Source organism: Rissa tridactyla, chromosome 2 (assembly GCF_028500815.1).
Source record: "Rissa tridactyla isolate bRisTri1 chromosome 2, bRisTri1.patW.cur.20221130, whole genome shotgun sequence".
Classification (NCBI taxonomy): domain Eukaryota; kingdom Metazoa; phylum Chordata; class Aves; order Charadriiformes; family Laridae; genus Rissa; species Rissa tridactyla.
The window spans coordinates 54,084,998-54,106,110 of NC_071467.1; the positions used below are offsets into that span (position 1 = coordinate 54,084,998).

Below are 21,113 nucleotides of genomic sequence, written 5' to 3' on the forward strand. Positions count from 1 at the left end.
AAGTGCAGGACGCATTTCTGTTTTATGAAACTATTCTGGACCTACTTTGCTACTCAAAATCAGTTTCTTCCTCATCCTTTTTCCTCCCCTTTTGGCACTTCTTCTCACCTTTTTTTCTTAACCATCGAACTCTTTGCCCTTCAACGAAAGGAGGTATATTGAATTAGGAAAAAATGCATAATATTAAGAGTAAATGCTGCTTAATTCCTACTTATTTAAAGAAACATGTTTTCTCCATTGATGTGTGTCACCTGTAGAGTGGGCTATTATATTTTATTAAATCAAAAAAAACCACTTCCATCTGCTTTCAGGCTCAATACCCCTTCACCCTACAGCTTTTACTCAACCATCCCACCCAAGCTCACAGGACATAAGACCAGTCTTTGTACTCAGCAAGAGTCTTCTCAACTAATTTAGTTGTACATGCTCTCCGTAAGGGAGATATATATTTACATTCTCCATAAGCATTGACAGAAACAGGAAAAGGCTCTTAGGACCATATTTGAATTCCAGAATGCGGGATGACTGGGAAGGTAAATCAGATTATGGGAGAGTGTCCTCATTCATAATGCCATGTGTAATCTGTGGAAGCACGCGACACCAGAACAGATGTCGATGTGCTGCAGGCTGCAGAATTGGCATAGACAAGGACTGCCCCACAGGTAACTGATGTCAAGTTAAACACAACCACTCATTTACCCAAAATGACACTCAGCACTTTTGGGTGAACATGATACAGCTTTTCGGTTGTGGATAAAGTCCTAGAGGAAGATTTGGGAAGGGTGAATGTTGGCATTGGAAATCTTAACTAATGACTTCTTGCCCTTATTTGTCTCCCTTTTTTCTGAAAAGAGAATAAGCATTTTGGCCTTAGCTGTGCATTAGTATCACTTTTAATATGATCTAACTTCCCCATAGAAACATCCCAAAGAGGGAAAGAGATGGCATAAAGCGATGTGTATAGGGACAGAGCCAGCTGCCTTGGAAATACGTAACAACCCAATAACCAACTTCACCTGGATCAGAGCATGCAGCCTTGCAAAACGCGCTATCAGATCTTCCAACACAAGCACAACACTTCCCTTCACCCCACCTCCATCCCTCCAAATATCTTCTTCCCCTGCTTCCTTCCTTTTTTTTTTTTTTTTTTTTTTTTTTTTAATTTTAAAAGAGGCAAATGGTAAAATGTCACATGAGACTTCAGGGAACCGTGTGAGATAAGACAGCGTAAGGCCACAGCACCAGGTGACAGCTTATTCAGTCACTTGGGTGTAAATTACCCATCACGCAAAATGGAAAGCAGCAGATTTTCTCAGAACTTCCTGAGCCAGGCAGATTGGGGCTAGTAGTTCATGGATAGGTTGGGTTTTATTCGTAGCTTGTTTATTTTTGGTCTACTAAGACCCTGGCTTTTTTTCCGCCACAGATGAAGATCATTTTATTTGACTCTTAGCAAAGTTCAGAAGAGACTTGAAAGAACCGGAGAGCAAGGAATTTCAGAACAGAAATAGTCTGCTTTGTTTAAACAGAGTCTGCCAGCATTTATTTTGTTATACTGTTACAATGTTCTGACTTCCATCTAAACCTTCCCAAAGGGATAGAGATCTACATTTTACTTTAGCTAAAGACAGAATTAATTTGAAAAATCATTACAGCAAAAAGAATGGTTATCAAGCCACCATCGTCTTGGCTGTGCACAGACAAAAAGTAGGCATCTTTCTCAACAGAACAAGCAAGAGATCTGTCGCAGTAGTAGGTTCTAGGATATTATTTATTGGTTTTTTTTTTTTCCTCCTCTGATAGCTTAGCTCAAATCCTTGATCAGAGCAACTAGGAATTGTTCTGCTCAGATGGCTTACTGCATTTTAAGTAGAATGCAATTTAGCTCTCTCCCATCTGACCAAAGCCAAATTCAGTAAGGGGAAACAATTTTCAAAGACCAACACATCCATTTCCCCCTTGAGAGGCCAGACAAAGGTTGCGGCATTAGAGCAGATTACCAGCATCTGCCCACAGTGTGCCTTTGATAAAAGGGACTATTAGGCTGTAATGGCAGCTAGACTGTCCCTCTTTGCAAAATAACATTAGGCATTTCCAGATCCCAGTGTCTGAGTCGGATTGTGCTTTGAGCATTCTAAGCAGCAGTGCAGTAAGGCCAGCGTAATAGCAAGAAATAAAAAGAGTAAATCACATCTCTGTGTATGCTTCAGAGCTCCTGTAATTTTTTTTTTAATGTACAGATTTCTTGGCTGCCACATTTCCTTTGGGTTTATCTGTGGTTTTACTAAAGAAAAAAGGCAATGTCTGTTTCAAAAAGTGGTTAACAATATACGCACTCCATACTCCACCATAGCTTCAAAGAGCCAATTATTGCTAGACTGTTGCATAAACGGATACTTAGGAAGCACGAAAATGTGTAATTATTTACTGGATCCAGTAGCTAATGCATCATATCTGATCTCTGAAATGGGAATTACTGACGTGATGAAATATAACGGCTCCAAACGAATTGCTGTAGTACAAGAGGGGCCCTGCAGAGCTGTACTCATTAAACCCACTTATTAAAAATTCTTACTTAGTTTTTTGAAAATCCAAAATCGCTCAGTCACTTTAAAAAGACAGTCATCACCAAATATCTCATTTGTAACTTCTTGGAATATGCTACAGCTCAAGAGAACTTTGTAACTATTATATCCGAAGACAACCAAAATATTCAGGTTTGTCTTAAAGGAATGATGTGGAACTTACTGCAGGTGGGTGGCAACACACTGCTGAAGACTGGACAGTAGCACATACTAAAAAGAACAACCTGAGCTATTTTTACACACGGGATGTATTAGTTAAGCATAGCTCCTTCAGGAAAGAGACCTGCCTTCCTTCCCAAAAGACAACTAGTTAAAAGCGACCACATTCGTCTCTTTTAGGAAAATGGCAGGCATTATTACTGAAAATGTAATCACATTATATAAATTGGGGCATGTCTTCAGCTTACTGATTCAGCTCATTTCTGTCACTGCCATCACAAAAACATTGTGTTGGAAATAAGCCAGAACAAAGAAAAGATTCATGTCTTTGTCGTATTTCTCCATAAAGTGAAAATTGAATTATTCATCCTGCATTTGTTATTGGCATCTCAGCTAAGGGACAATGTATCCTTAATGCTCAGAGTTCTGTTGTTTTAGAGCAATGATCAAGTCCCTGAGAATAACATTTTGGAGAAACGTTGTACTGTCCTCCCACAATATGTAAGTGGAAATGGACTGTGTGTTTACCTTATATTCTGCTGCACATTCTACCCATTAATTTGTGACTAAGTCATCACTGCTCTGGGAACCCTGCTTCCGTGCCATGTAATTCCAGGTATATTTCAAAGGGGGTTGTCTCCTACTCCTGCTAGCAAGTCAGAAAACATTGTCCCCAAAAATGCAGATACACAAGTCTGCCGAGTCAGAGATGTTAAAGTCACATCAGCCTGAGTCACATCAGCACCTGAGCTCACTGTTAGGACAGCAGACCTGAGCTAAACTGCTGCCTCTACGTGAGGTAGACCTGTCAGCCAGACCAAGCTTGATGGCACAGGGTAGACTTGCCCTGCAGCAATGAGCAGAAGAGATGACTGATTTAGCCACCACTTCTTGCACTGTGGCAAAATCACTGAGGTTTCATGTTTGTTTATAGGCTTAGAAAACAGTTAATTCTCAGCTAATGAGACTTGAGGCATGCAGTGCTAGTCAACACAGCAACCTTAAACTACTATTTTGCTTGTAATACCCTCCTGAACATTTGTTATAGTAAACCAAGTGGCATTTTGTCTCAGCTAGGCACTGGACATCCTGGTGCTTTAATATACTCAGACAAGCATGGCTGCAGGCTCCATCAGGGGTACTTACACAAAGTACAAGCACACCAGCAGGAGTGGGGTGCACAACTGTGGGACCAGGGTTGTCCCACTGCGTTACTATAGCGGGGGGGGTCTCCATCTAACTGGGGCTCTCGGCACTTCTACAATGATCTCCTGATAGTGCTACATTTGATAACACACATACCTAGCCTGAAGCAAAAGCATAGCTCAAATCCAAACACGATCTATACTCCTGTAGGGAGAACTATATAAATCTGACCACCTGAAATGATTATCACTTTAGTGTGTGCAGTATAATCAAAGCAAATGAATTAATGGCAGAATACATTTGGGCACATTCCATATAGATGTATGCAAAGGGCTTCCATACAATTTTTCACCTCTGTAAAGAAATTAAGAAGAGACTAACAAATAATGAAACTCTACATTTTATGTAACTAATTACTGTATCCTCTTTATTTATGCTGCCACTAGATGAACAATCTCCTTAAAAGTTCTTTTCACAGAACGACACAGATTTCTGTTAAACATCTCCTCCTGAAAAATCACATTTTTCCCTGTGTCATTTGAGACTGTCAAGTCTGCAGGTCTGATGGTCATCCTATTCCCAGCATCAGAAAAGGCCCGTGGGGCCCTGCAGAGCTGCAGGTTGAGCAGCGGTCAGCAGTGTACCCTTGCGCTGAGGATGGCTGACTGCATGCCAGGCAGCCTTTGCCAAAGCACAGCTGGCAGTCTGAGGGAGGTGCAGTTCTGGTGAGACCACATCTCAGGCCTGGCGCTCCCCAGCATGAGAGACACATGGACATTGACAGAGTTAGTAAGGCTGGAGTGTGATGTACCCATTTTCAGCTTTGGAGATGTCCAAGTCGTTTGGACAACTGGAGACATCAACCACACAAGCACTATCTGAACAGAACAGCAGAGCTGTTCTGTGCTTCTGGAAATGTTCACGAAGTAAGACAACACGCTCCTTCAAGACATTGTAAGGTCACAGTTTTGAATGATTAAGATCTTTCTCATATTCTTACCTCACTAAAAGCCTTAGCCCACAAGTTTAGAAGCATATCAAGCAAATGAAGAGTAAGAATAGTAATCAAATATTGAATACCAAAGGGTATTACAAGTCTTTCATTTCCTGCTTTTGAAACACATTTGGAGATCACTTTTAACTCCTCTAAGCTTTACGTTTTCACAGATGGAAAAAATAAATAGGCCACATCCTACAAAACAAGTCCTTCTCTCCCCCTTTCTCTGTAGAAATTTCTGAGCTTTCACTGTGCCCTTATGCTCAGCAAGTCGCCTCGAGCCTTACCTGAAATTGCAAGGAATAAGCACTTTCCTGAAGTGCTGTGAGGGAAAGTGGACTTGTCGTAAAGAAACCAAAATCACCAAGCTCCTGAATGACACAGGCTGTCTCTCTCCAGATCTGTGCAGTGTCTCAGACAGGACCAAATAGTTTAAATTCAATATTCATAATCACACAGAGAAAAGAGGCAGAAGCAGGGAGGATGACGAAAAATTGATGCAATACATGCCACTACCTGAAGTCACTTAAATTTTGAACCAGCTGTAACTACCAAGTATTCTTAAAGTATTCTGTGTAATTATTCCAGTAATCCCTGTCTTTCAGGCCACAAAGTTCTACATGCCTTTACATCCAAAAGGTAAAATGGAATTTATCAAACTTATTTCAATTCCTGTTTTCAGTTGGCATAAAACTACATCACACGTAAGCCGACCTGTTGCAACCTGCCACGTGTTTGGGTAGCTTTTCCATGGCTGACTCTTTCTCACAGCTCAGTCCTGCCCCTTCTCAGGCACTTACTATCAGAGCAATTTCCGTGAGTGCCTCGCATCATGCCTTACGTCAGTTAGAAATGTTCCAGCAAGAGCTCTGTTCTGAGTTTCTCTCATTAAAAGCTTCCACTGGCTTCATAAACATGGAGGGTTTTTTGGTGTGATGTGGAGCTTAGCATTCACAAAGCCAACTTCTGGGATAGACAAGATGAAACTTGCTCCAGCTACAGTCAGATGCCTCTGAAATTGGAAACAGTATTCTCTCCAAGGTCAGCTCCTCATTAGTGAAGGAAAACATTTTTAAGTGCTGGTTTAAGCAATTCGATAGCGGATCCAAAGGGAGACTGCATTTCAGGATTATTCAAGGAAACAGAGGAAATGAACCATGTAAATTCTTTGTCAAACAGTTTTCTACACTCTTCAAATCTATTTTAAGGTTCAACATCTGCATGAAGGCCTTAACTTAGTTATGTTTCTTCAGACCTTCTGCAGAAATGTCTTAGTTTTGGAACATGTCCAGACACCAACCCTAGCTTCAACTGGAAAGCAAATTTGAAATCCTAATTCCTTGTTTCTTTTTCAACAGAACAGTCTCTGAAAGGACAGACAGTTCTGAGGAGTCCAAAAGAGCTTGGACACAGCTGGCATACAGTCAGTTACAGCTTCCTTCTCCACAGGATTTGATTTTTCTTTTTTAATTCTGCCTGGCACAAGTCTATTTTAAAGTTGTTCATATTTCTGATTTTTTTTTTTTTTTAATTTTTTTATTAGCTGGGCAGCCCCTTAGAGATTTTCCACAAAATACCTGACCCCTCTTGGTCAGATGTTCCAATGAATGGAAGGAAAACAGCTTGGTCAGCTGAAGCACCATAATTAGCATATACTGTGATAACTCTCAGTCCTTCTCTACCCAGCTGGCTACACAGCATGATTTCCTTGGGATTTTTGTTTGTTTTGCTTTTAAGCAGAAGTGTAATATTACTGATAATCACCAGATGGCATTACTGCAGATAGCTTTGATATTCCTGTTTACCTGACTGTGCAGAAGTTATAAGTCAATATAAGTCGAGATATTAAGAAAATACTTATTACAATCTAGTGCAGAGTTTTTGCTGATGTTACTGCTACAGCTCCATTACAGAGGCATAATTTTCAAATTAAACATGTCCAATCTCAGTTGTATATTTGCATCCACATGTGCTAATGCCTGAGCCCTCACAATGTCATAAGATTTGTTTTCAGCAAAGGAACATGCACGGCTGCACAGGCATGGCTTAGAAATACAGACGCAAGAAACGTGGGTGAAAGATGTTATTTAGTCCGCTTTAAAATGTCTTTGCTTCCTAGTTACCATATTCTTTAAGCTCATTGAAATGATTTACAGACTTTTAAAATCGTTAAAAGGCTACCTATTTAGTGACTGAATCTGTTGGCTAAAGAGTTTCAGCTACGACGGTTGCATCTGCAAATAACCTGGGATCAAATTATATGATAATTCACACCTCATTAAATTCCTCTGAAAAGACCAAATGACATGGGTGGTAATTTTTAGTGCAGGCTATGGTGTATAACATATGCCAGCACTCCAGAGCTGCTGTAGCTGCCAGCCTGCGCAGCCCCGCTCCCAGGGACGGGCCCCGGCTGGTGCAGGCCGCAGCTGCCCCTGTGGGTCCGAGCGATGTTGGGTGACCGAACGTGAGGGTGAATGGCCTTTTTCAACTGCTTAGCTTTCAAGGCATGATGAAGTTGTGACGCGGCACTGATTTCCCAAATGTCTCTATTTCCATATGTGGCCAGCAGATTGAGAGAGGTGATTCTCCCCCTCTTCTCTGCTCTCCTGAGACCCCACCTGGAGCACTGCGTCCAGCTCTGGAGCCCTCAGCACAAGAAGGACATGGACCTGTTGGAGTGGGTCCAGAAAAAGGCCACGAAGATGATCTGAGGGCTGGAGCACCTCTCCTACAAAGACAGGCTGAGAGAGTTGGGGTTGTTCAGCCTGGAGAAGAGAAGGCGCCGGGGAGACCTTATAGCAGCCTTCCAGTACCTGAAGGGGGCCTATAAGAAAGCTGGGGAGGGGTTGTTTGCAAGGGCATGTAGCGATAGGGCAGTGGTTTTAAACTAGAGCAGGGTAGGCTTATATTAGACATTCGGAAGAAGTTCTTTACAATGAGGGTGGTGAGACACTGGAACAGGTTGCCCAGAGAGGCGGTGGAGGCCCCATCCCTGGAGACATTCAAGGCCAGGCTTGATGAGGCTCTGAGCAACCTGATCTAGTTGAAGATGTCCCTGCTTAGTGCAGGGGGGTTGGACTAGGTGACCTTTAGAGGTCCCTTCCAACCCAACACATTCTATGACTCTATGAAAGTGGTAAGACTGTATTTTCTCTTCTTCATTTCAAAATCCTTCATTTGAAAACAAGGATAAAAACTCACTTCACATACAAGACTGCCTCATGAACTAAGTACTCACCTCCCAGATACACGCAGAAACTTCACTTTGGTGAGGTTAGGATTTTTTTCCCCACCCGCAGTATCGCATTTCATCCCACTGATGGCAACAGGTTTGTGCCTACAGCCCTGTTTTCACAGTCGGGCTCGGTTTCAGCCCGACGCAGTCACCCCGCGGCATTGCCGTGATAGCACTAAGACCAGCACAGGCTGCGAAGGCCACCAGCGGGGCAGTCACCCCTAGCTGAGCTCTCTGTCACAGCTAGCGCATTAGCACTGGATTTGTAGTTTAGATTGGGCACATCCTCAGGAACTGAACAGCTATGCCAGCAGAGATGTATTCCTAATTTCAGAACTAAACCTCCAACGCTATGTGTCAAAAGGAAATTAAAACCTGAGGCTGCAGCCACCGTGACATAGGCTAACAGGCAAAGGTAAGTGTGATTTTCATCCACCGTGCTTGCTTAATATTTTTATCTAGATGCCCTGGAAAGCTCTGGAGGAATAATTTTGAATCCAGTGGACAAGCAGCTATCTTGTCTTTTCCATCATCATCAAGCTGGCATTTTCATGGGCTTCCAGCAGTCAAAGAAATTCCCAGTATCAGTGTACGATCACAGTTTTGTGCATTAGTGAATGAAAAGCCAGGACCCCGAGGGAATTGCTAATGTTGAGGAAAGGAACCTTGTTTGGTTGAACAGGCAGAGGTGTTTTTGGGGCAGGAGAACAGTGCTCTCATTTAGGGATGTCAAATCTGTAGTTTAGATCATAACTGCCCTTATGTCTCCCACAAAAGCATTTGAAACATCACCTCAGTGGAGAAAACCATTCTCCTTCCTTCACATCTGCCTAGCTGTTGTGCCATTTCCCATTTTATTGAAGGAGATATAAAAAGACACCCTCAATGATACCTTTCATGTTATTTCTTTTCTGTGAGCCAGCCACAGGCAACAGCAAGGTAGTCAAGAGAGATGCTTTTGGATGGAATTAATTAATTGCTAATCCCCATTAAACGGATAGTGGTATGTGAGGCAGTAGAAGAGGCAAGTTGTCTGAAATGCTACCAGTGCAAAGGACAGGCCCTTGGGAGCCCAAGAATTAAAAAATGAGAACGATAACTCAGTAAAATTCCCGTAGCAGAAAATGGATACCTACAGCAGTCTTTAAATGCTTCTATGGATGTCCAAAGAGAGGGATGCAAATCATTCCTCCCTGCATTTTAAGGGGCTGACTACAGAAGCGGTAACCCAAGACAGACCCACTGGATTACATTTTTCAATATCATAGCTTTGTTCATATAATTTTTTAATAAAGCTGGCTACCCAGAGAAGAGACCGTGTCTCTGTTTGTGGTTGTTCTACAAAAAAGGAGCATAAACAAGACACCGTTTACAATAATGATTTTCCTCTTTTGGGTTTTCCTGTTTCTTGGCTGATACATACAGCCAACCTTTTCCGTTTATATATCATCATCCCCAAACACAGGCACCATTTTTCTAAGTGACGGAAAACACTTTATTTATAAAGGTAATAAAAAAAATAGTTATTCTCTTCTGGAATAATGATTACAGTTATTTTTATAAAGGACAAGTGTTAACAAAGCCATTCTCAAAAAAATGAAAAACCACTCTGGGATACCCAAGGTGATCTAATAAAGGCAAATGCACACTGAAAAATCCTTGAAAACTTCCATCCTTCAGCCTTTGCCTCAGGATACACTCAACACAAGCTAATACCATACAGTGAAGTAACACATACCTTATGTAAATCCTGTCGTTGTGGTATGGTGCAAACCCTGCATGCACGCAAGGACTACTTTTATAGCACAAATGTTGTCCTGTGAATACTATTTCTTAAGGGTTAGTGATTTAGATGAGAATTGCTCTGCAGCACTTGCTAAAAATGCTTTCATGTTTGTGATGTACTGCCAATGTATTTCCAACATGTACTTAAACTTGTTACTTTTAGAAAAATCATGAATTAAGACGAACAATTTTGGTAAAAGGATTGAAAGTGTCCTTTGATGACACAAACCAATTGACAAGCGGCTTTAAAAAACACCGGAGTGAGAGATAAGGAACTTACAAGGTATAAACAACTGCACCTGTGAGATAACATACAAAAAGGCAAAAGTTTAAAGTACAGAAAATAGCACCTAAAGAACCGGGAAAAGAGACAGTAGGTACAGTGAAATACTTATAATAGTCAATATTAGTCATGAATATGAATAGTACATGAATAGTAAATGAAGCTTGTGTAAAGCAGTGGAACGGATGCAGAGAAGTCAAAAGAAAGAGGGCCTCCCTCATCCTCCCACAGGGAAGAGCACACACACGTAATGGTTCCTGCCTCTTGCTTTTCTGAATGAGAGAAGCATATTTGGATTTTGGTTTCTGACTTGCTTTTTGTTGCCCTTAAGGACTAATTTTGGTGGCAGAATCTGGAATTCATCATGGCTGTTTCCAAAAGAAAAGTAACCTCAAACATGAAAAGGAAGGTTTGTTAAGTCTCACATTTAGACTGAAACCTCTCTCTCTCACAAGGCTTGACAGTTTGAACTGCAGAAGGAACAACAGCGGGATGTGAACATGCGTGTTTTAACCTGCAGACCTCTTCTTCCCTTCTTCATTCCCACCTCTGAGATACGGCCTAGAGAGTGGTGACAGTCTCTCTGAGCCATTAACCAACACGTCCAACAACTTGTAACTTTTAGAAAAGACAAAGATCATCTCATCTTTGCAGAAAAATTCAGCAGAGGCACCCTCCTCTGCTGGTAAGAGCCAGCAGAGCTGCTAACCCAGAGCCTTGCCAAATTGTGATTGCTCTTTTGGGGAGAGAGAGAGAGGAGCTATGGCCTTGGACTTCCCTTCTGTGTGCTTTTAGCCCAGAATAAATTAGCTTGGATGGAGGAGGCACCACAACTACATCAACCTTGATCTGTGTGCCGTTTTAGGCTGATTAGTCTGTCCAGCTCCCTGGTGAAACACAGACTCTATTCTGGGATTCATGTCTGACATAGAAGAACTCATTGTTGATCTGATGGAGCTGCACAGAAAAGTACCTTCCCTTTCCACCACTCCTCTGGATTTCCCTTTTTGTTACTTACCAGTACTGCTCTGGATGGTCCTCACCGTGGTGGTTGTACGTGGGGGAGATGAGGACCGCAGTGATATGCACTCATCGTCCTGGGAGCAGCCCTTCTCGATGGCCCTGACGTAGCTGTGGCTCCTCATGCGGAAGCAGCCCGGCATGGGCAGATCCAGCGCCTCCACTGCTTGAGACTCGAGTTCACTGAACACCGACTCGCAGACAGATTCGAACTGACCGTTCACCTCCATCTCACTCACCTGCAGGCAAAGACCGGGAAGGTTCAGTACATTCCATACACCAGCCTACCCAGTACAAACACTCACAAGCCACAGTGGCACAATGGCCAACATCTGTTAGAAGATCCCTTCACACATGAAGCACAGGTGAATGGCACATAAAGACGTCCCACGTTACAAAGTAACAACTGTTAGGGGGGGAAAAAAAATGTACAAAAAGGGAAGACAGAAGCAGAGATTCAGCAGAGTTTAGGCTTTTGGTTCCTGCCGAGGCTGGTGGGAAGCTGAGAGTCCTCATAGCAGCGTCTGGTTTATCTCACCCTGGGCCCACAGCAGAGGCTGAACCTCTGTCCATTACAACCATTACCTTGAAAAATAAAAATGACTCTTTCTTTGCGGGAGGAGGAGAAAAAGAGGTCAGTTTAACCCCAGTACACAATGAATGCAACCCACAGGAAATCACAGTGATAAACCCGAGGGGCTGGGAAGCTCGAGGGTAAGAAACAGTTGGGGAGGGGAGGCTGATACGGGAGCCAGCTTTGCTGCAGGGGAAAAACGTTTGTATAACTACATCTCTGGGCTGACTCCTTTGGCAGAGAACGAGAGATGCAAGAGAATCCTTAGGCCCTTTGTGGAGCAGACACTAGGTGGTGACAAAGGCTTGCGCTCACGGAGGTTAAAGAACATTCAAAAGTATGTGGCCTTGCTGCAGGTCTTACAGACCTGGAAACCATTTACCTCGGCTTAATTAGTAACGGATGCTCATGTTTCTAAACTGAGAATAGAGCCCTGAGCTTGGCATTAAAGCACAATAATTATCACTGTAGGAAACATGCACATGGAAACCATCTCTGGAGGATTTTGTTAGTTTTCAAGCATGCAAAAGACCAAGATTGCAAGGGAAGATAAGACCGTGTTAGGGTCGTGGAAAAAAACCCCAACATTAGAAATTCTCTTCCAGGATGAATTTTACCAAGGAAAACATTTGTACACATAAATGAAAAGGGAAATCTTGAAGACTAGAACATATTTTTTCACAGGGAAACTGCTTAAAAGAGCGTGGAAGAGTAGTAGATAGTGCATCATGTAGAACAATCCTACAATAGTGGAGAACAGCCACATCCCCCACTAAATATCTCTGAAATAGTGCTTTTTCAAAAAAGACCCAACTCTTCATATGGGCAAATAACACTCACTCTTTGGCAGACAGCTTTGTATATAGGTGTCCAGCTAAATAAGTGACCTAACCTAATGTTCATGTAGTTGCCTCTGAGACCTGAATTTCAGCGCTGTTTCCTCCTAGATACATCCTGACCCTCTTTCTAGAGCATCAGCCCATACCCTGTGCAAAGTGCCTCACTATAAAATACACAGGTGAATACTCTGAGGTTGCAATGCCCAAATACAGAATACCGCAGAAATTCAAACTACAGCTCCATTCTGAACGGCACATATTATTTGTTACGGCCACAGCTGAAGTCCTGGCATCAATGACGTCAGGCACTTTTTTTGACATTGCAATGACTCAACATGCCAACAATAAGGGGCCAGTACCTGGCACTACAAATCCTGCTCTGCTGCACTTCTGGACTAGTGTAAGACAACTCTTTTATCCAAGTGATTTAACCAAATGATACACTTACACAGAGAAGCCAAAAGTCATACCAAGGAGCTACAGGATTTAGCAGATGAACTAATAGCCCATTGCCCTGTGGAATGCCAGCACTTTTGCATTTCTTTCAGATCTGTCCCTGACCAATTCAACCGTACAAAGCATGTTGTATGCACGGACAGGCTATTTTATGATGATAAAACTCATGAACTGAATGTGTCACAGGGGCCACTATTTTTTTTTCTAGTTTAGAATGAGCATGAAGAGATCTTACAGACTATCAAGGCAATAATACGTTTGCACTGTGGCATTTGTACTATATAGGTACTATATTTGTACTATATAGGTAAGAAGTTCAGAAATGTACAGGGTTAAGAATGTATACAATAGCATAAACAAAGCTTTAAAATTTCTAATAAAATACTAATAAAATTGTGAAATACAAAATACTATGGACCTAATTTTCCTTTAGCATCTCACTCAGCATATGACTGTGGTTTTTTTTTTGGAGGCATTCAAAAAAATTTAATTTCAGGTACTAAGCACAAGATCCTTAAGAGAACCCTGTTTAAAGACACAGTTGATGAGCACCTGCTTTTGGAAAAGAAAAATAAGAAATTAGACTGCTCCTTCAAATGAATTGCATGTTGTGCCACTCATCCTTTTGCAAAGGGCAGGTTATGGCATTATCAAATGTTACCCTCTCAAAACCAAGATTGTGTGAAAACATTTCTTTTTCTTAAAAACATTTTGAAAATGCATGTCATGCAACAGCCTGATCCCACTTAAAGCAAAATCAAGTTTATTATACTGCAAGGGTTCGGCCGGTACCCAGCGGGGCGGCTGCTCTCTGGGCTACCACGGGTGCGTGTCACCCACCTGACTGATGGTGCTCATGGCTCTCATGTAGCTCTCGTTGCGGGAACGGAACTTGGGGGACGTCAGCAGCCCCGCGGGGTCCAGGCTGTCCAGGCTCCTGTTGATGGAGACTTCGCTCACTGCCCTCAGGTAACTGTGGCTCCGGATCTGAAGCTTTGGCGAGTGTTCACTGGATATCCTGGGAGGTTTGGGGAAAAAAGAAAAAAAGGAAAATAGATATTTCATCAAATCTGAATGACCTCACCAGGAGCAGGATAAAGAAAGGAGAGGCCCAACAGTAAGACTGGCTGCATGATCCTAAACGCATCTGCTGAACATCCACTTCTTGAAATGCAGTTTGTAGGAGCTGTAGGGGCTCTATTCCTCTAAAGGGTTGTTCCTCTGAGAAAATCTGGTGCTGATCAGACCTGATGTTCTGTGACTCTGACACTCGTGTATGTACCCGTGTAATGGGGCTGCTTCTTATGGAGCTTCCAAGGGTGTATGGGCATACAGAGTAGGCAGATCATGCACAACATGCACTCAGAGTACACCTTAACCTGGGAAATCATTCCATGAACTTGGGGCACCTGGTAAGGTTTGATGTGCTCGAAGTTTATTTTATTCCTGGCTTAAGCTGAAAGTTGAGAAAATGTAGGCTGGGGAAGTAGCTTTACCCGACTTGGTGTCAAATTAGGAGTTTAAAAACCACAGGTGTATTTCTGACATGATAACATTCCCCAACTTTCCAATACCAGTGACAGACGAGATGCACAAGAAGTCAGAAACAAACAAAAAACCCCCCATAGGTAATGTGCAAAACTGCAGTACTCTCACCATATGCGCTTAGAGGTAACTAGCAAAGGTCATAACGTGTAGCTACAGTCCTCTACCCGTGAGACATTTTATCATCTGAAAATGCCAGCCAAACGCCGTCTTCACAATCTGAGGCATCCATAAAGATGTAAGTCACAAAAAGTGATCCATGTCAAGCCTCTTATGCAATACAATTCTTTTGCGGGATATTTCTTTTTAAACAATTAGTCCATGGATAAAGCACTGAAAGGGTGATTCTGCAATATTTTGACTGGACTATCTTTAATATTCTTCAAGTATTACGAAGTTTACAAATTAAAATACTGACTACATTTTCCATTTTTAAATGTGAATCTCACATGGATGTTTGCAGGTACATGAAAGAAAGATTTGTAACCTAATTACAGGTTTAATCTTGGTCCCCTAGTCTTTAGAAATACATACACAGCTGACCTGAAAGAAGAGAATCCATTTGGCGTCTAATTCCTCAAGCATTTGCAGATATTTTGTATTCAAGTAGCTAACGATGGTAATTAGCATGAGCAATTTCCCAGTGGCATGCACAATTTTGGTAATTGTCGATGTATTTTAGGAGGACAACTCCATTGTGTAATCCCACACCTAAGTAGTTCAGAAACTGGGTCTGTTTCTGAATGGTACAATCCCGTAATAAAATCTGGGTCATCTCTACAACACCGTATTCTCTGGCTGCTAATTACCTGCCTAATAAAAATACGTAAATTTATGCTAATTACTCATTATTCCCGCCACAGGATGAAGATAAAGCCTTTGCTTGCCATTTTCACTGTGTGCACGGGGCAATACTCACAGCAGCCATATTCATATGCTTTGACTCCTTACGTCATTTGATTCCACATGACAAAAGTAGAAAGCTTTTTAGACATCATAATTAGTGGTGTTCCAAACTCAAAAAAAGGAAGAGAAAATGATGAAAAAGTGGCTATTATGAGCGGTTAGCTACAACATTTTGATAACTAACACTAAGCATGGAACTCTTGGGAAAAAAATATCTTGTTTGTTATTTGATAAAAAATAAAGGAATAAAAAATTAAAAAAGATAAAATAGAATGAATAATTCAACAGACAATTTTCAGATGCACGCGAGCTACTTCACCACCCTGCAGATCTGTAAACTGACGAGCATTGCCTGAAATGCATTTCTTAAATTAAGTCAAAATGTATTTTATGAATAAGTTGTGAACACTTTGCTGCCAATATGTGACATGCAAAATTCAAATATGCTTGATTAGCTGCCAGTTAGATAAAATACGTCACCTGGGGCTGTCGCTGCTCGCTGAGTAGCTGAACTCACAAGACGACTGCAGCGCTTCACCACAGTCAGCGCACAGATATTGCCAGACAGAAATTTGCAACTGCTGAGGCAGGTGCCCTTTAAAGGTTGGACCCAACATGACAAGATGCAGGTACCCACAGCAGCAAGATTTTGCTGTGGCAGCCGGAGTACAGATCAGACCAGGTCCTCCAAGTGTCACGGAAAGCCACCACAAATGGTACAGAAATTCATTTTCTGTATGCATTAGTGTCGCGTAACAACATTTTCCCAACTCTGCTTGAAACAAGGGCGTCCATCCATGACAGTAAATGTTTCCCTGTTGTTTCAGATGTGGGTGGTCAGCACAGCTGCCTTCTTTGTCTAACTAGTTTTGTTCCTGACTATACAACTGGCCAGTTTGGCACATCTCTAGAAACATATATTACAGGTGGCCACTTATCTTAGCCTGCGCATACCTCCCATCTGTTGTATAAAACAGACCAGGATATTGGCAGCTGTTGGAGGAGGTGGCTCCTTGCCTACTGATTGCTACAATCACTGTTTCACTAGATGTAGCGATGGGGGAAAAAAAAAAGAAAAAGCAAAAGGATTTAAAGCATAGACAAAGAAACATCTGAAGGTTTGCATTTATAATGATTACTACTGCTTTTATAGCTGTGTAATGAATCGTCACTACATTCTACAGTACACTTTAATGAACAGCTGAAATGCCACTGGAAATTTTGAAAACATTCCATTTAGGAATAAATCTGGCTATGTATGACAGGGGAAGATCTGAATGTCTAATTTATTTTCTCAGAGCTACTATTACCATTAACTTGTAAATGAAAATATTCTCTTCTTCCTTAAGGGTTCAACTCCATCTTCTGTTTACCCTGCATTACCTAAACTTCTGTTTGTGCCATCATAATTTCCACAACCAAGTGTGACAGACAAGGGACTGAGACTTTGGGACAGCTCTTTGGCCAAAACAAAATGGTCTGTTAGTTCCACTCGCTGCAGTGGATATATTAATTGGCAGAAGGAGGATGCAAATAATGAAAGACAGTGTGTGGGGCGGGAGGAGTAGCACTGTTGGACGTGCCTCCCAAGAACCACAGCAAGAGGCACCAGGAGCAGATGAGGACTCTGGGTTTCTGCCACTCTGCTGGCTGCTGTTGTGGGTGTCCCAAGGGGATTGACCAGAAAAGGAGCCAGCCCTGTGCTGACGTGTGTGGGAATGGACTCTGCCGAGCCCCTGTGGAGCAGTAAAGGCTCCCCTGAGCAAAGGAAGGCAAGCACCTCTGGTCCACGTTGTGCCTCAGGGAAGACTGAGGTACCCGGCCTGTGAGGGCAAAATGCTACTGAAAGCCCATGAGGGGCTCTGAGAGGCAGGAGAGTGTTCATTTAAGCAGAAAACGCGTTTTAGCAAAGCATCTACAACAGAAGATCATGTAGGTATGCATAGGAAATCTTTAAGATACCTTTGCGTACTGCCCTTTGTTTTCTGCTCTGTACATTTCAGACATACTGAGGCTAATTCAAATACAGAAATGACAAGATTTAAAATGCACACACCTAATCACCCCCACCGCTGCTGCAACACGCATGTTAATAAATACTTTTAAGCAACTCTTACAGATGTGTTTGTATTTCCACAGTCTTACTTCAGCTGGAAACACATCCTGGTCCCTAATTTGCTTAATTGACTATTTGCAGAGTAAGGAGTTGGTCAGCATAGGCAAGCGTGGCAGGAGCTAGGCTTGGCTGATTTGCTCTGGTTTGTACAGGGAAGCCTGAGACAGAGGCAGGAGAGAGTCTTAGCCTTGTGCCCAGCTCAGGTGACGGTCCAGGGTGAATGAAGGGGGAAGAAAAGCTATGCACTATCATTATGTACTGCCTTGTCATTTCTGACTTGTATATGCTGGCGCCATAATTTAGTTCATTCACATATATATTAAAGGGTTTCAAACGCAGTCTTAGCAGATTAAAAGTGAAATATATTCTTGGAAGAGTTCCTTTGCCTTCAAAATGGCTTTCAAATGCCAAAGAGAAGGTAGACAACAGCGATTTACAAGAACAGGCAAGTTTAGTTTCAAATATTTCCTTTTGATTTAGGAAAGCACAATGCACTCGGTCGTAGATGTGCTCTTTATGAAAAACACTTTCATTTATTACATTTCATTTCTGAATGAAAAAAGGGAGAGACAAGACTGACGATGGCTGCTTTCCTTCCCCTTCAGGCCAGACACAATATAAAAAAGCATTACAATGAAAAATGGTCCTACGACTGTATTGTCTTCTGCAAGTTCAGCATTCAGATTCACAGCACAAAGGGGAGTGTTGTGCCAGATGGGTACTGTGCTATGCCAACCGAAAATGACAAAGCAGAATAAAGTGAAAGTCCAGAAAGATGTCCTGAATACTTCTGTAAGCCAGCAGAGGAGTGTGCTAAAATTTGCCTTCAAACAAACAGAAAGCCCCCGACAACACACCACACACAAACCAAACCCAAGAAAAAAATAAACCTCAAATCCACCACTATTGTTAAATATCCCAGATCTCATTTTTGTAGCCTACAATGGACAGCTTAGTTCCCCGGGGCTTAATTGTCCTAGGCTGAATGCCCCACCGCTAGCGTGGCTGGTAGGCACATCCAATGTACATTTCTGTGCTTAATTTTATTTGCATTTTAGTGTTGCTAGAAGGCAGAATAACCCCGTGCAGTGCAGTCTGTCACAAGGCAAACACTGAAGGACATCAAGGAGGAACATGTACAGAACAAAGTCACTCAAGTGCATCTGTCTGATCCCAGTCATGATATGGGTCACGAGGCTGGGGTAATTTGATCATGTTGGCACCTATGTTCTGCTGCTTTTTCAGTGCAGCGAACACGAATCTGTCATGCTACTGACAGAGACAAGCACATAAACAGTTTTGAGCATTTTTCCCCCTCACCAGGGATTTTTCCAGGTTTTGAAGATCTTCTTTTCCAGGTTTTGAAGATCTTTTCTGTTTTTTTTTTATAATCAAGTGAATCGCCTCATGAGGATTTCCTACCTTGAAGCTAAAAAAAAATAATAATAAAACCTCTCTTCAAGTCCATAGTGTGTTGCTAAAGAGCCAAGTGTGAGCAAGAAAAATCTAAAACTTGGAGACAACCCGAAAAAGTTCATCTGCCAAAGAGCAACTGAATGTTATCAGCACAAAATTGGCATCTGCTTCCTTTTGTGTTATAGAAGATTTCACTGATCAGACTACAAATCATCCTCACTGCATGGACCAGCCAACACATACCACAAAGCCGCATGGGACATCCCAGTGTCATGGGGTTTGCCACAGGGCGAGAAGAGGCAGAACTTACAGTACGGTGTATTTGTCTCTCTGCCTGATTTTACAGATTCTGGTAGGGCTGCAGAGGAAGGCACTTAAAAAAAAAATAAATCCAGAAGTCCACACAGTTTGGTGTCACACTACTCTCTAACGTGTCTATCTCCAGCTGTTGTGGGTTTACTGAGTAAGCACATGGTGTCCTGCCAGAGAGCTCCTGTTTGTTTGATAGAGGGCAGCACGAACTGGAACAACATTTTTTAGTAGCAAAATGCTTCTAAAAAGCCCAGTCCCTTTTCAAACTCTCCATGCCTGGCCACTGCCAGCTTCAGAATCAGCCATGGAACCACCTTGTGATTTTATTACAAACCTGCTTCCCTCTCAAAAGGCACAGAATCACTGGGTTGTTTTATTTCTTTTTGAGTGTGTGTGGGCGCTGAGGTTGTATTACCATATTTCAAGAGCATCTTTAGCCCTTAATTAAGTGTTAAAATGTTAAAGCTGACCCCTGCATAAAAATTCACATATACATTAAAACAAAGCTTCTCCTTTATTTCAAAGATCCTAATGAGTTGAAGGAACATTTCCCTTGCCATTGATGTGCTGTATCTTCTCCCTGCTTTCTAGACATGGTGAAAGAACAGAGCACAGCACGGAAGGGGCACATAATGCCATACGCAATTGAGTTGGTAAGAGAAGCAGATGGAAGATGATGCAGACAGACATTATACAATTCTCTTTAATCAGAAATCTGGTCTACGTGCTGGTGCTGATTCCCATGTGGGGGTGTGTGTGTGGGTAATAGTTGTGAGCGCTCTTTTGTTCCACCCTGAAGAGTGAAAAGAGATGCTGAAGCATGGAAACAGTTCAACCCAGATGAACCAGCTCAACCCAGTGATGCCAGGGTAAGCCATTTCTGTACAACACCACACAATTTTTGTTTACACTGGCAGAGAAATGCATCCTTTCTTGTCACACCTAGCAGGGTAAGATATAACACCGTCAAGAGTGCCCAGCTTCAGAAGAGTAGCTTTCCTCTCAGAATACCCTCTGAGGAAAGCTGTGGGCTTCATGGCCCCTATTGCCAGTCTTACTGAGTACACGCTTAAAAGGGTTTTTGGAGAGTCTTGCTTGATAAAAAGATGTCTGAACCTAGACCAAATGTGTGACACAAGGCTTTTGCCTTTTTCAGCACAAGCCTCCTTTGGGCTGGCACTAATAATCCCAGGAACAAGCGCTGCTCACTGAGAGAGACAGATATTTATCTAAGGTGGAAAAGGTCTTGCCTTCTATCAGGGATAACAGTAAGAATGAACACTGCCGGAAGGCCTGCGCAGGTCAGCCATGCCAGCAGCCCTGCCTGGAGCCCTTTGGTCCATGTTGGGGTGAAGATGAATCCTTTTGTGCTTTCCTTATTAAAGCCCCCAACCACTGCTTTGATGAACTCTCTCTGTGCTGGCACAAAAGCTACACCCTCCTTCCTGCAGAAGGCGCTCCTTCAGCTCCCCTCGATGAGGCCAGGCTCACCCATCTGATCCCACATCACATTACGTTCTTGGATACTTCAGTGATTACTGACCCGCTACACCACTTAGACACACAAAACTCTATGGGGCCAGATAAGGGAGCTGGCAGATGTGCTCACCAAGCCACTTTCCATCATTTATCAGCAGTCCTGGCTAAATGAGTAGGTCCTAGTTGACTGGGGGTTAGCAAATACGATGCCTATCTACGAGAAGGGCCAGAAGGAGGATCCGGGGAACTACAGGCCT

The 21,113-nt window shown here is 42.5% G+C and overlaps 1 protein-coding gene across 2 annotated transcripts in view; it reads right to left on the bottom strand.

Annotated features, from left to right (window-relative positions):
• DLGAP1 (DLG associated protein 1) overlaps positions 1-21,113 on the bottom strand; it is a 419,863-nt gene that overhangs the window by 83,157 nt on the left and 315,593 nt on the right. For both annotated transcript variants that reach the window (XM_054193162.1, XM_054193163.1), the window contains 2 exons: positions 13,923-14,100; positions 11,212-11,452 (listed from right to left, as the gene is read on the bottom strand). In XM_054193162.1, the coding sequence (XP_054049137.1) occupies positions 11,212-11,452; positions 13,923-14,100 (419 nt within the window). The remainder of the gene's footprint in view (positions 1-11,211; positions 11,453-13,922; positions 14,101-21,113) is intronic.